Source organism: Balaenoptera ricei, chromosome 3 (assembly GCF_028023285.1).
Source record: "Balaenoptera ricei isolate mBalRic1 chromosome 3, mBalRic1.hap2, whole genome shotgun sequence".
Lineage (NCBI taxonomy): Eukaryota > Metazoa > Chordata > Mammalia > Artiodactyla > Balaenopteridae > Balaenoptera > Balaenoptera ricei.
The window spans coordinates 33,052,628-33,066,455 of NC_082641.1; the positions used below are offsets into that span (position 1 = coordinate 33,052,628).

At 37.0% G+C, this 13,828-nt stretch overlaps 1 protein-coding gene across 1 annotated transcript in view; it reads right to left on the minus strand.

Moving 5' to 3' along the window:
• FYB1 (FYN binding protein 1) overlaps positions 1 to 13,828 on the minus strand; it is a 169,973-nt gene that overhangs the window by 38,542 nt on the left and 117,603 nt on the right. Inside the window, exon 3 of the mRNA XM_059919068.1 lies at positions 9,129 to 9,285. Within this exon, the coding sequence (XP_059775051.1) occupies positions 9,129 to 9,285 (157 nt within the window). The remainder of the gene's footprint in view (positions 1 to 9,128; positions 9,286 to 13,828) is intronic.

Consider the following 13,828-nt stretch of genomic DNA (forward strand, 5'->3'; position numbering starts at 1 on the left):
ACTATTGATTTGAAAGAATTTAGTCTGAGTTTTCCAATCATTAATCAGAGATCCCCCTGAAAATAATTATTCTTATTCAAATAAAAATTGCTAGGTGTATAAATTGCATAGCAAGTTACATTATGTGAATTTAAGTATTTAAAATAATTTAGGCCTTTGCATTATTAACTTTAGTGAATTGAATATTAATTAAAAGCACAAGATATAAATACCTTAGACATCAAAATACACTGACATTCTACAGAATAAAATCTATAGTTCTTTTCATGGTGTGCAGTTCTTAAGATCAGTCCTCCTCTTTTACAGTTTTAATTTCCATATTTCCTCTTCTTACACTGTCTTCTTCTCACATATTAATACTGAATTCACTTATTCTCTGAACACTGGTTTCTTTTTCCGCCATGCTTAGCCCCTGCTGTTTGCCTTCTCTGGAATAATTCTCCCTTCTCATCATCCCCTGCTGTGGCCCTCCTTAATCTTTAAATCTTTAAGCTTCTTCTTAAACAGTCCCTCCTCTGTGAAGTTATCCCAACTCCCCCAAGCTCACACAGTTGCTGCTTCCATATGTCATACATTGCTCACTACAGAGATTATTCTGGATTGCTATAATTATAGAGCAATTACTTTCAGGTCTCTCTTCCTACTACAAGACCATAAGCCCTTGGAATAAAGAGATTATCACTCTGTTAGTTAATTTATTATTATGACTGTCATTTTTAGGAAGCTATTAGAATAATTCCTGTTATGTATAGAACTTTGATTTTTTTGGCCAAATTAACGATGTCTTAGTAATACTAAGAAACAAACACTTATTACTAAGGTGAATTGTTTATTATCATTTTTGAAGAAGAATATAAGTTAAAAAGACTACTGGACTTGCAGTTTACTTCCTGAAACACTTGGATGAATAACAAATATTTGCAAAATGAAGGGGATCTGCATAGCACATTCATACATATACGCCTGTACTTTAATGTAAACCATTTATTACTTGTAGATAATGTTTGTATGCATACATATATTAATGGAACCAACATTATAGCATATAAATTTTAGTTTTATATGGGTCTGAATTCACCATATATAGAACATTAATATAGTCACTAAATATGAAATAGTGTTAAGAATAGGAATAACAGTGAAGAATAAAAGGAAGAAAGATGAGGGGGAGAAATAGGTGAGTGTCAAGGATAGACCCAGATCAAACTGTCACCAACTACTCAAAAAAGTGTTCCAGGCATTGAGAAAAGCCACACAGAGAGATAGACAGACAACGACACTAGCCACAACCGAAGTCCTAGAAAAGTAAGCAGAGGGAGCAGGTAAAGAAGAAAAGGAAGCTTATCAGTTGTTACAACAAGGACGTCTATTCAAGAAGGCCTTTCACCATAGTTCTTTGTTTTAGTATAAACAAAGCATACAGAATTAAATAGGAAAAGCAAAATTAATTTAATGTTATGACTGTCATGTTTAGAAAGCTATTAGAGCTCTATTTCCTGACTTTTAAAGATGGGAACTGTTGACCTTTATACCTTATTCGTTATTCATGACCTTTATTCCGTGACTTTAGCTCTTAATTGTCAGTTTGTTTTTTAAAGAAGGAGGAAATCTAAGTGACATATAAAACTTTGTTCTATACCTGACCTCACTGAAAACGAAATCCCATGAATTTTTCTCTGAACACGACTTCCTGTATTTAACACATGATAAATTATAAAACTGTGACTTCTTTAAGCTAATGGACTTAGGTAAGACTGTCTGGGAGTGCATGACTGATATAGCAAGTCTCAAATTCCAGAAAGTGTTAAGCATTTCTATTTTTCTTTTTTAATGTTCAAAAAATGTTGAAGAAAGTTGCTTTTTTTTTTTTAACATCTTTATTGGAGTATAATTGCTTTACAATGGTGTGTTAGTTGCCGCTTTATAACAAAGTGAATCAGTTATACATATACATGTCCCCATATCTCCTCCCTCTTGCGTCTCCCTCCCTCCCACCCTCCCTATCCCACCCCTCCAGGTGGTCACAAAGCACCGAGCTGATCTCCCTGTGCTATGTGGCTGCTTCCCACTAGCTATCTATTTTACGTTTGGTAGTGTATATATGTCCATGCCACTCTCTCACTTTGTCCCAGCTTACCCTTCCCCCTCCCCGTATCCTCAAGTCCATTCTCTAGTAGGTCTGTGTCTTTATTCCTGTCTTGCCCCTAGGTTCTTCATGACCTTTTTTTTTTTTTTTTTTTAGATTCCATATATATGTGTTAGCATACGGTATTTGTTTTTCTCTTTCTGACTTGCTTCACTCTGTATGACAGACTCTAGGTCCATCCGCCTCACTACAAATAACTCAGTTTCATTTCTTTATATGGCTGAGTAATATTCCATTGTATATATGTGCCACATCTTCTTTATCCATTCATCTGTCGATGGACACTTAGGTTGCTTCCATGTCCTGGCTATTGTACATAGAGCTGCAAGGAACATTGTGGTACATGACTCTTTTTGAATTATGGTTTTCTCAGGGTATATGCCAGTAGTGGAATTGCTGGGTCGTATGGTAGTTCTATTTTTAGTTTTTAAAAGAATCTCCATACTGTTCTCCATAGTGGCTGTATCAATTTACAATCCCACCAACAGTGCAAGAGGTTCCTTTTCCTCCACACCCTCGCCAGCATTTATTGTTTGTAGATTTTTTGATGATGGCCATTCTGACCGGTGTGAGATGATATCTCATTGTAGTTTTGATTTGCATTTCTCTAATGATTAATGATGTTGAGCATTCTTTCATGCGTTTGTTGGCAATCTGTATATCTTCTTTGAGAAATGTCTGTTTAGGTCTTCATTTTTGGATTGGGTTGTTTGTTTTTTTGATATTGAGCTGCAGGAGCTGCGTGCATATTTTGGAGATTGATCCTTTGTCAGTTGCTTCATTTGCAAATATTTTCTCCCATTCTGAGGGTTGTCTTTTCATCTTGTTTATGGTTTCCTTTGCTGTGCAAAAGCTTTGAAGTTTCATTACGTCCCATTTGTTTATTTTTGTTTTTATTTCCATTTCTCTAGGAGGTGGGTCAAAAAGGATCTTGCTGTGATTAATGTCATAAAGTGTTCTGCCTATGTTTTCCTCTAAGAGTTTTATAGTGTCTGGCCTTACATTTAGGTCTTTAATCCATTTTGAGTTTATTTTTGTGTATGGTGTTAGGCAGTGTTCTAATTTCATTCTTTTACATGTAGCTGTCCAGTTTTCCCAGCACCACTTATTGCAGAGGTTTTCTTTTGTCCATTGTATAATCTTGCCTCCTTTATCAAAGATAAGGTGACCATTGTGCGTGGGTTTATCTCTGGGCTTTCTATCCTGTTCCATTGATCTATATTTCTGTTTTTGTGCCAGTACCATACTGTCTTCATTACTGTTGCTTTGTAGTATAGTCTGAAGTCAGGGAGCCTGATTCCTCCAGCTCCATTTTCCTTTCTCAAGATTGCTTTGGCTATTCGGGGTCTTTTGTGTTTCCATACAAATTGTGAGATTTTTTTGTTCTAGTTCTGTGAAAAATGCCAGTGGTAGTTTGATAGGGATTGCATTGAATCTGTAGATTGCTTTGGGTAGTAGAGTCATTTTCACAATGTTGATTCTTCCAATCCAAGAACATGGTATATCTCTCCACCTATTTGTATCATCTTTAATTTCTTTCATCAGTGTCTTATAATTTTCTGCATACAGGTCTTTTGTCTCCTTAGCTAGGTTTATTCCTAGGTATTTTATTCTTTTTGTTGCAATGGTAAATGGGAGTGTTTTGTTAATTTCACTTTCAGATTTTTCATCATTAGTGTATAGGAATGCAAGAGATTCCTGTGCATTAATTTTGTATCCTGCTACTTTACCAAATTCATTGATTAGCTCTAGTAGTTTTCTGGTAGCATCTTTAGGATTCTCTATGTATAGCATCATGTCATCTGCAAACAGTGACAGCTTTACTTCTTCTTTTCCAATTTGGATGCCTTTTATTTCTTTTTCTTCTCTGATTGCTGTGGCTAAAACTTCCAAAACTATGTTGAATAATAGTGGTGAGAGTGGGCAACCTTGTCTTGTTCCTGATCTTAGTGGAAATGGTTTAAGTTTTTCACCATTGAGAATAATGTTGGCTGTGGTTTTGTCATATATGGCCTTTATTATGTTGAGGTAAGTTCCCTCTATGCCTACTTTCTGGAGGGTTTTTATCGTAAATGGGTTTTGAATTTTGTCAAAAGTGTTAAGCATTTCTAACTAACAAAAAGGTTATAATGGTAAATTCTTACTTTTCCTCTAATTTTAGAGCCAGGAAAAGAAAAATCTCACACTGACTAAGAATGACCTCAGGGTAAGAACTGCTTGACCTTTCCTTTTCCAACCTTAGTCATTTCCATTATTTATTATTTCTTACTACTTCACTTTTCCTGTTTCATTACTATTAGTAACCATGTAATTTGCTTTGTATACCACAATATTCAGCCATTGGTTCTGTGTTCATATGAATGAGTTATACTGTTAAAATTATAATTAATTTTTTAAAATGGTACCAAGAAATGCGTTACCCTAAAGATATTGATTTGAACACTAAAACTGATCAACGAGCTCCTTTGACCCATTTCAGTTCCTCTTCAGATGTCTGAGTAAAATAGAAAATGGAACTAGCTGATTTCTGACCACTAGGTGGGGAAACAATACAATTTAAAATACAGTATAACTTTGGCCTCAACTACTTTCTTTTTGAAGATGTTTATTATTTGTAATTCTCACCTGCCTCCAATTCTTCACATTCTTAAGGCATACTGACGTGAAAGATATAATTACAAGTGACTTCTGGGAAGTAGGCAGGTGATAAAGGCCTCGAGATCTCCTGAAATTCTTTCTTTGATCCCAATTCGTTTTCTTGCCTTAAGCAATACAGACTCTATACCCTGGGGAGAACTGTGAACCTTATCAGTCATTTATGCCTTTGGGAAGCCAGTCCCTCACCTGAGCACTAGTTCTTCATTGTTCTAATTCTTGGTTCTAGGAATTCACTTCCTTAGTGATCTTAACAGTGTCAGGACTTTAAGTGTGGAATATACACCCATGACTCTCAAATAAATATCTTTAACCAAGAACTCTCTCCCAAACTCTTCACTTCTTATACCTAATTGCCTCCTCAACATCTGCGCTTGCATGTTTAAGAGATGCCACAAGCTTAACATAGCTGGGCTCTCCTGATCTTCCCCACGCCCAAACTTGCTCACCTTCAGCCAATCCCATTTCGGTTGATGGACACATCAGCCTTGGAGTTACTCAGGCTCAAACCTTGGAGGCACATTGGATCCTCTTTTTCTTTCATACCCCAAATCCTGTAGTCTCTACCTTCAAAATGTATCCAGAATCTGGACCTCGTACCACTTGCACTGTACCCTCCTGGTTACAGCCACCTCCGCACCTTGCCTGCATTTCTGCACTATCTGCCTAACTGGTTTCCCTTCTTCAATTTTTGCCAACTGTCCCTTTTCAGACAGCTGTTAAGGTGATATTTACAAAACATAAGTGTGAGAACGTCACTGCTCTGCTCTAGCTCTTCAGGGTTTCCCATTTCACTTATGATAAGAGCTGCAATCTCTATCATGACCCGCAGGACCCTGCATGAGCTGAGTCTTTCTCTCCTACTCCTTCCCTTGTTCATTTACTCCAGCCCCCGCTACCTCCTTCTGAGTTCCTGGACATTCTAGGGCTCTGTTCTGTCTGTCCTCTCTGCCTGGAATGGTCTTCCTCCAGATATCTGTGTGACTAACTCCTTCAGTTCCTTGAGTCTTTGCTCCAGTATAACTTCCTATAAGGGGAACGACCCTCACCTGTCCCTTTAAAGTTGCAACACACTGTCCCCAACCCTCACGCTACACCACCTAATCTGCTCTACTTTCTCCTATAGCACTTGATATTTCCTAACATGCTATATCCTTTACTTGTTTATTATTTTTTCCCCCCTTGTGTCTCTTGCCCCCTGTTTTATGTGGGCAGGAGTCTTTATTTTGTTCACTGATATTTTGTGAATTTCTAATGTAAAGGCACAAAGTAGTGGCTCAAAAAATTATTATTGGGAGGGTGGTGGTGAGAAGAAAAAGCATAGAACACACATCACTCACAATTTTACTTAAAAATCATTCCATAAATTTCCCTCTCACATGAAATATAAATTTGTGAGACTGAATATCAAGACCGATGTTACTTTCATTTCCTTTTTGTGTCTTTTCTAGCTTCCCCTGCTCGGGGGAAAGTTTCCAACCCAGATATTTCTTCATTTTGGATTTTACTTGAGCTCTCTGATGGGAGCTTGAAAGTCTTATACCATACACCACATTTTTACTTAAAAAAAAAAAAATCATCTTATAGATGTCCCTTGGCTTTCATTTTCTCTGTTCTCTTCATTTGACATTTAACTTTCAGATGTGCCAGTTCTAGCTTATCTAGGCAATGTAACATCTAAGATTCTTGTTTCTCTCCATCTTTTTTCTGAGAGTAAGAGTAACTCTTAGATGAATCAAACTTTCTAATTAGGAGTCCTTAATAAGATGGAAATAGGGATGAGGTTAAGTTTATTACAATTGGTGGATTTTGCTGATTTCTGATGAAAACACTATTACAAGTAAAAATTTGAACCTGGCTGGTTGGCGGGCTCTTTTCAACTTGGCACGAATTTCCTACAAAGTTGGGAAATTGACCAGCATTGGTATGATGGTGTAGTCCAGGCTACTGGTCTCTTTTTGAAATCCTTTCTTCTTTTTATAACTTTTTATTCTCCACCTTATCACAGTGGATTCTAGGGTGTAGACTTACAGAAAAGAGTTAACATAGCAGGCCTGAAGCTGCTATTTTTAAAAGAATCTTCTATCAAGATGGGCTGTTGGTTTGTATCTGGGAACTCAGCTCCGAAAGCATTTCCTGCACTGATAGGAAAAGTTGCCTAATGATAAGAATGCTTTGCTGTGCCTAGATTGTATAAACAACATGACTTACAGTGAACACCTGCTTTCCTTCTAGAAGTCTGGTATTTTGGTAGTTGCTAGGCAGAAGGTGCCTAGGTGCCAGCTTTCAGTAAAAGCTGCCTCTAAAAGGCTTTCCTGGGAAGCAACATTACACTTGTATTGCATTTTTGTACCTGGAGAAAGGAGCAGTCCTACTCTGTCCACTGCCAGGTTTAGAAGGAGAGTGTGACTGGGATAAATCTTAGCCACGAGTACTACTATGTGCTGAGTCCCGTGTGTCCTTTTAGTGGATCATCAAACGTATGGGTGGTCTTGGGGACTCCCAAACAGCAGGAAAAATGCCAAACCCTCCTCCTCTCCATGATTTCTTCAATCAAAGAGTTACCAGTCTTTATGCCTTAGAAATTATCAGGAATTCATGCTCAAGCTATTTGCTGAAATTTCTCACTAGAATTAAACAGGATCCAGAAGCCTAATTGAAGCCAGGAGCTGGGATAGAGTCATATAATGAAATTCAAAAGTACTAAGATCAAAATCTAATGGGTTAAATTCATCAGAGTAGGAACAAAATTAGGAAAAAGACACAGGATTTAATACATGTGAAAGGAAAGTAATTTACACAGAAATCAAGTGTATATAAGAACACATATGAGTTATTTTAATTAAACTCATATTTATTTGACACATATGTTAGTAGGCAGATGGCTTACACTCTTATTTGGTAGCTGGTTATCATAAATTAGGATTCATAAACTCAAATGCCTGGAAGAGCATGTAGTTAACATAAATGCACAATGCAGCTTATACGGAAGATTGTAGCCACTAAGCTGCTCTAACATCTTCTAGTTAGTTGCAGTTATGCCTTTAACCACCCCCCCCCCCACCCAAAGCCTAATAAAGTGAAATGTAGTGCTGGCTACCCATGACAAACACGTTTTCAACCTCTGCTCTAAATTGTAATCATCAGCATTAAAGGAAAGCTGTCAATCGGATTTTGATATTAATAGATTCTATCAGAAGGATTAAGGATATTAAGTACTTTAAATGTAATGAATATCAATCTGGTAGGGGATTGAAGTGAAGGAAAAACAAACGTAGCTAAATATTTTGGCATATTACTTACTTGCGGTAAAGGAGAATCATGCAAAACAATTTTCTAGAAGAGGAAACGGAAGATCTACTCTGACTTGCCAAAGGAATCTATGCTTGCCATCGTCTGGCTATTTCTTTTTAAAACATTTCATCTATCCCAATCTTCTGCTTGCTTTTTCCTCAACCAGCTATTCTGGTAAATCACAGATAAAGAGCCCGTGCATACAACCCATACAGTTTTGACATTTCTAAAACTACCATCTAAGAAAAGTGAGAGTGGGCTTGAATAAGTTTCCTAGTTTTTTAATACACAGCCAAAAAATCTGAATATTCAGAGGAAACCTCCATTTTTTACTTAAAGGAGATTATTTAGCAGAGTGGTTAAAAGCTCACATTTTCTTTGGACTCAGACTGACATTGACTCACATTTGGAGAAGTTACTTAGCCTCTGTAAAGTTCCATTTACTCATCTGTGACAGGATGATAACACTATCCACTCAATAAAGTTATAAGGATTATACATGTAACGTGCTAGCACATCATAGGCAGTGAGTAAAATATGGTGGTGGTGGTGGTGATGATAATGGTGGTGATGGTGGTTGTGATAGTGGTGATGATGGCAATGATGGTGCTGGTGGTGGTGATAATGATGGTGGTGGTGATGATGATAATGGTGATGGTGGTGATGATGACAGTGATGGCTATGGTGTTGGTGATGATAATGGTGGTGATGATGTTAATGGTGGTTGTGGTGATGCTAATGGTGGTGGTGGTGGTGCTGACCTGAAGAATGCTTCAGAACTTCTAAAAAGGCACAGGAAAATTTCTTCAAATGAACTCTTAAGGGGAAAACCACTGAAAAAACAGAGAAATAAGAGTTGCTCAAGCGTATGGTGGTGTAAGAGCAGCTTGCTCAGCCATGTCTTCCCCCTGCCAACTGCTCACCTTTGTGGCTCCATTAGTTTACCATGGAACCCTCAGCATTCAGCCAAGCATAGTTTGAAAATCCATGGCAAGAGATTGACAAAGAAATGGCAAGATAACCTTTTGCTTACTTGAGATCTAAGGGAGATTTAATGTTTCTGGGAGGTAGACTTGGGACTGGCGACTGTGTTGGGTGAGATGCTGGCAATGGTGGCTGGCTGGCCGGATGGGATGGTGGAGGTGGTGGTAGGGAAGTTGTTGAGTAAGACGTTGGGACTTTGCTGGTACCTAAGAAGCAAAGCAAAAAATACTGTGAATTAAGACAAATCTTCAAACTATAAGAACTGGCTATTCCAAGTACGTAGAAATGAGGATTTTAAACATAAATATGTAAGAAATGCATTCTAATTATTCCAATTAATGCTTTAAAGAGTTTAATACTCTCAGAATCATGGGACATGGCTTTTTTTTTTTCTGCATACCAGCTTTTATATTTACACAATTAAAACATCTACATATTTTTATTCTTAAATGCTTACAAAATCTCTATAGGATCATGATTCTCTGAATCCTCCTCAACCCTCTTGCCTTCATAAAGTCAATTATTTTTTCTTTCTTTTTTTTCTTTTTAAGTTCTTTTTTTTTTTCACACACACACACACTGTATTTTATTTTTACAAGAGATAAATAAGCTGACACCAAGCATTGTAAATGGAGGACCACAACAAAAGCAACAATGATTGCAATTACCAAACACGAAACACACTCATACTATGTCATAGTATTGACATTCAGTCCAGTAATCCTCCACTGTAACCGCTCTTTTACTTTGCAGTGAAAATTGATTTGTATATTTTTTGCCTCTGAGTACTTGTGGGATTTTTTTTTTATTCAAACAGAAAGTCACAAAAATTATAATCATCCTCATCAGTTCACTCAGTCCCATGTAATTAATTTTTTTTTCATCTTGAACTTTTGTTAGCACTTTTATGAATTCATCAGTTTTCCATTAGAGTTCTGAAAATGCTTATTCATTCAGTTCAGCAGTATAGTCAGTTACCAGAAACCTGTACCTGTCAGAGCCTTTTCCATGAATTCCTTGAAGATGAAACCCTTTTATAGGAACATTTTGGCAAAACCATCAGAGTACACCCAGAACTGTCTGTAAATGACAAAAGACTTAAAAATGACCACGGTTAAAGATTTGACGAAAGTTCATAATAATGGAAATGGCAAAGAAATTTAGTTATTTCTGAGATGTACATTTTAAAGTAATAACTAGAAATATAACTTATAACATTATACCAGAATATATAAGATTTTTAGAAATTTCATGTAATGTCTGAAACATTTATATTAACATATTTCCATACAAATAACCCAAAGAAAGTTTAGTATTAGTTGTTTTTTGTTTGTTTGTTTGTTTTCTTATACTGCAGGTTCTTATTAGTCATCAATTTTATACACATCAGTGTATACATGTCAATCCCAATCACTCAATTCAGCACACCACCATCCCAACCCCACTGTGGTTTTCCCCCCTTGGTGTCCATACGTTTGTTCTCTACATCTGTGTCTCAAATCTGCCCTGCAAACCCATTCATCTGTAACATTTTTCTAGGTTCCACATACATGCATTAATATACGATACTTGTTTTTCTCTTTCTGACTTATTTCACTCTGTATAAGAGTCTCTAGGTCTATTCACGTCTCTGCAAATGCCACTATTTCATTCCTTTTTATGGCTGAGTAATATTCCATTATATATATGAATCACATCTTCTTTATCCACTCCTCTGTTGACGGACATTTAGGTTGCTTCCATGTCCTGGCTATTGTAAATAGTGCTGCAATGAACATTGGGGTGCATGTATCTTTTTGATTTATGGTTTTCTCCAGGTGTATGCCCAGGAGTGGGATTGCTGGGTCATATGGTAGCTCTACTTTTAGTTTTTTGAGGAACCTCCATATTGTTCTCCATAGTGGCTGTATCAATTTATGTTCCCACCAACAGTGCAAGAGGGTTCCCTTTTCTCCACACCCTCTCCAGCATTTGTTGTTTGTAGATTTTCTGATGATGCCCATTCTAACTGGTGTGAGGTGATACCTCACTGTAGTTTTGATTTGCATTTCTCTAATAATTAGTGATGTTGAGCAGCTTTTCATGTGCTTCTTGGCCATCTGTATGTCCTCTTTGGAGAAATGTCTATTTAGGTCTTCTGCCCTGTTGGAAGATTTTTAATCACAGTTTCAATTTCATTACTTGTAATTGGTCTGTTCATATTTTCTGTTTCTTCCTGGTTCAGTCTTGGAAGGTTATACCTTTCTAAGAATTTGTCCATTTCTTCCAGGTTGTCCATTTTATTGGCATAGAGTTGCTTGTAGTAGTCTCTTACGATGCTTTGTATTTCTGTGGTGTCTGTTGTAACTTCTCCTTTTTCATTTCTAATTTTATTGATCTGAGTCCTCTCCCTCTTTTTCTTGATGAGTCTGGCTAATGGTTTATCAATTTTGTTTATCTTCTCAAAGAACCACCTTTTAGTTTTTTTGATCTTTGTTATTGTTTTCTTTGTTTCTATTTCATTTATTTCTGCTCTGATCTTTATGATTTCTTTCCTTCTGCTAACTTTGGGTTTTGTTTGTTCTTCTTTCTCTAGTTCCTTTAGGTGTAAGGTTAGATTTTTTACTTGAGATTTTTCTTGTTTCTTGAGGTAGGCTTGTATAGCTATAAACTTCCCTCTTAGAACTGCTTTTGCTGCATCCCATAGGTTTTGGATAGTCGTGTTTTCATTGTCATTTGTCTCTAGGTATTTTGTGATTTCCTCTTTGATTTCTTCAGTGATCTCTTGGTTATTTAGTAAAGTATTGTTTAGCCTCCATGTGCTTGTGTTTTTTTACGTTTCTTTCCCCTGTAATTCATTTCTAATCTCATAACATTGTGGTCAGAAAAGATGCTTGATATGATTTCAATTTTCTTAAATTTTCTGAGGCTTGATTTGTGACCCAAGATGTGATCTATCCTGGAGAATGTTCTGTGCGCACTTGAGAAGAAAGTATAATCTGCTGTTTTTGGATGGAATGTCCTATAAATATCAATTAAATCTATCTGGTCTATTGTGTCATTTAAAGCTTCTGTTTCCTTATTTATTTTCATTTGGATGATCTGTCCATTGGTGTAAGTGAGGTGTTGAAGTCCCCCACTATTATTGTGTTACTCCTGATTTCCTCTTTTATAGCTATTAGCAGTTGCCTTATATATTCAGGTGCTCCTATGTTGGGTGCATATATATTTATAATTGTTATATCTTCTTCTTGTGTTGATCCCTTGATCATTATGTAGTGTCCTTCCTTGTCTCTTGTAACATTTTTTATTTTGAAGTCTATTTTATCTGAAATGAGTATAGCTATTCCAGCTTTCTTTTGATTTCCATTTGCGTGGAATATCTTTTTCCATCCCCTCACTTTCAGTCTGTATGTGTCCCTAGGTCTGAAGTGGGTCTCTTGTAGACAGCATATATATGGGTATTGTTTTTGTATCCATTCAGCAAACCTGTGTCTTTTGGATGGAGCATTTAATCCATTCACGTTTAAGGTAATTATCGATATGTATATTCCTATGACCATTTTCTTAATTGTTTTGGGTTTGTTTTGTAGATCCTTTCCTTCTCTTGTGTTTCCCACTTAGAGAAGTTCCTTTAGCATTTGTTGTAGAGCTGGTTTGGCAGTGCTGAATTCTCTTAGCTTTTGCTTGTCTGTAAAGCTTTTGATTTCTCCATCGAATCTGAATGAGGTCCTTGCTGGGTAGAGTAATCTTGGTTGTAAGTTCTTCCCTTTCATCACTTTAAGTATATCATGCCACTCCCTTCTGGCTTGTAGAGTTTCTGCTGAGAAATCAGCTGTTAACCTTATGGGAGTTCCCTTGTACGTTATTTGTCGTTTTTCCCTTGCTGCTTTCAATAATTTTTCTTTGTCTTTAATTTTTGCCAGTTTGATTACTACGTGTCTTGGCGTGTTTCTCTTTGGGTTCATTCTGTATGGGACTCACTGCGCTTCCTGGACTTGGGTGGCTATTTCCTTTCCCATGTTAGGGAAGTTTTCGACTATAATCTCTTCAAATATTTTCTCTGGTCCTTTCTCTCTCTCTTCTCCTTCTGGGACCCCTATAATGCGAATGTTGTTGCGTTTAATGTTGTCCCGGAGGTCTCTTAGGCTGTCTTCATTTCTTCTCATTCTTTTTTCTTTATTCTGTTCCACAGCAGTGAATTCCACCATTCTGTCTTCCAGGTCACTTACCTGTTCTTCTGCCTCAGTTATTCTGCTACTGATTCCTTCTAGTGCAGTTTCAATTTCAGTTATTGTATTGTTCATCTGTGTTTGTTTGTTCTTTCATTCTTCTAGGTCTTTGTTAAACATTTCTTGTATCTTCTCGATCTTTGCCTCCATTCTTTTTCCGAGGTCCTGGATCATCTTCACTATCATTATTCTGAATTCTTTTTCTGGAAGGTTGCCTATCTCCACTTCATTTAGTTGTTTTTCTGGGGTTTTATCTTGTTCCTTCATCTGGTACATAGCCCTCTGCCTTTTCATCTTGTCTCTCTTTCTCTGAATGTGGTTTTTGTTCCACAGGCTGCAGGATTGTAGTTCTTCTTGCTTCTGCTGTCTGCCCTCTGGTGGATGAGGCTATCTAAGAGGCTTGTGTAAGTTTCCTGATGGGAGGGACTGGTGGTGGGTAGAGCTGACTGTTGCTCTGGTGGGCAGAGCTCAGTAAAACTTTAATCCACTTGACTATTGATGTGTGAGGCTGGGTTCCCTCCCTGTTGGTTGTTTGGCC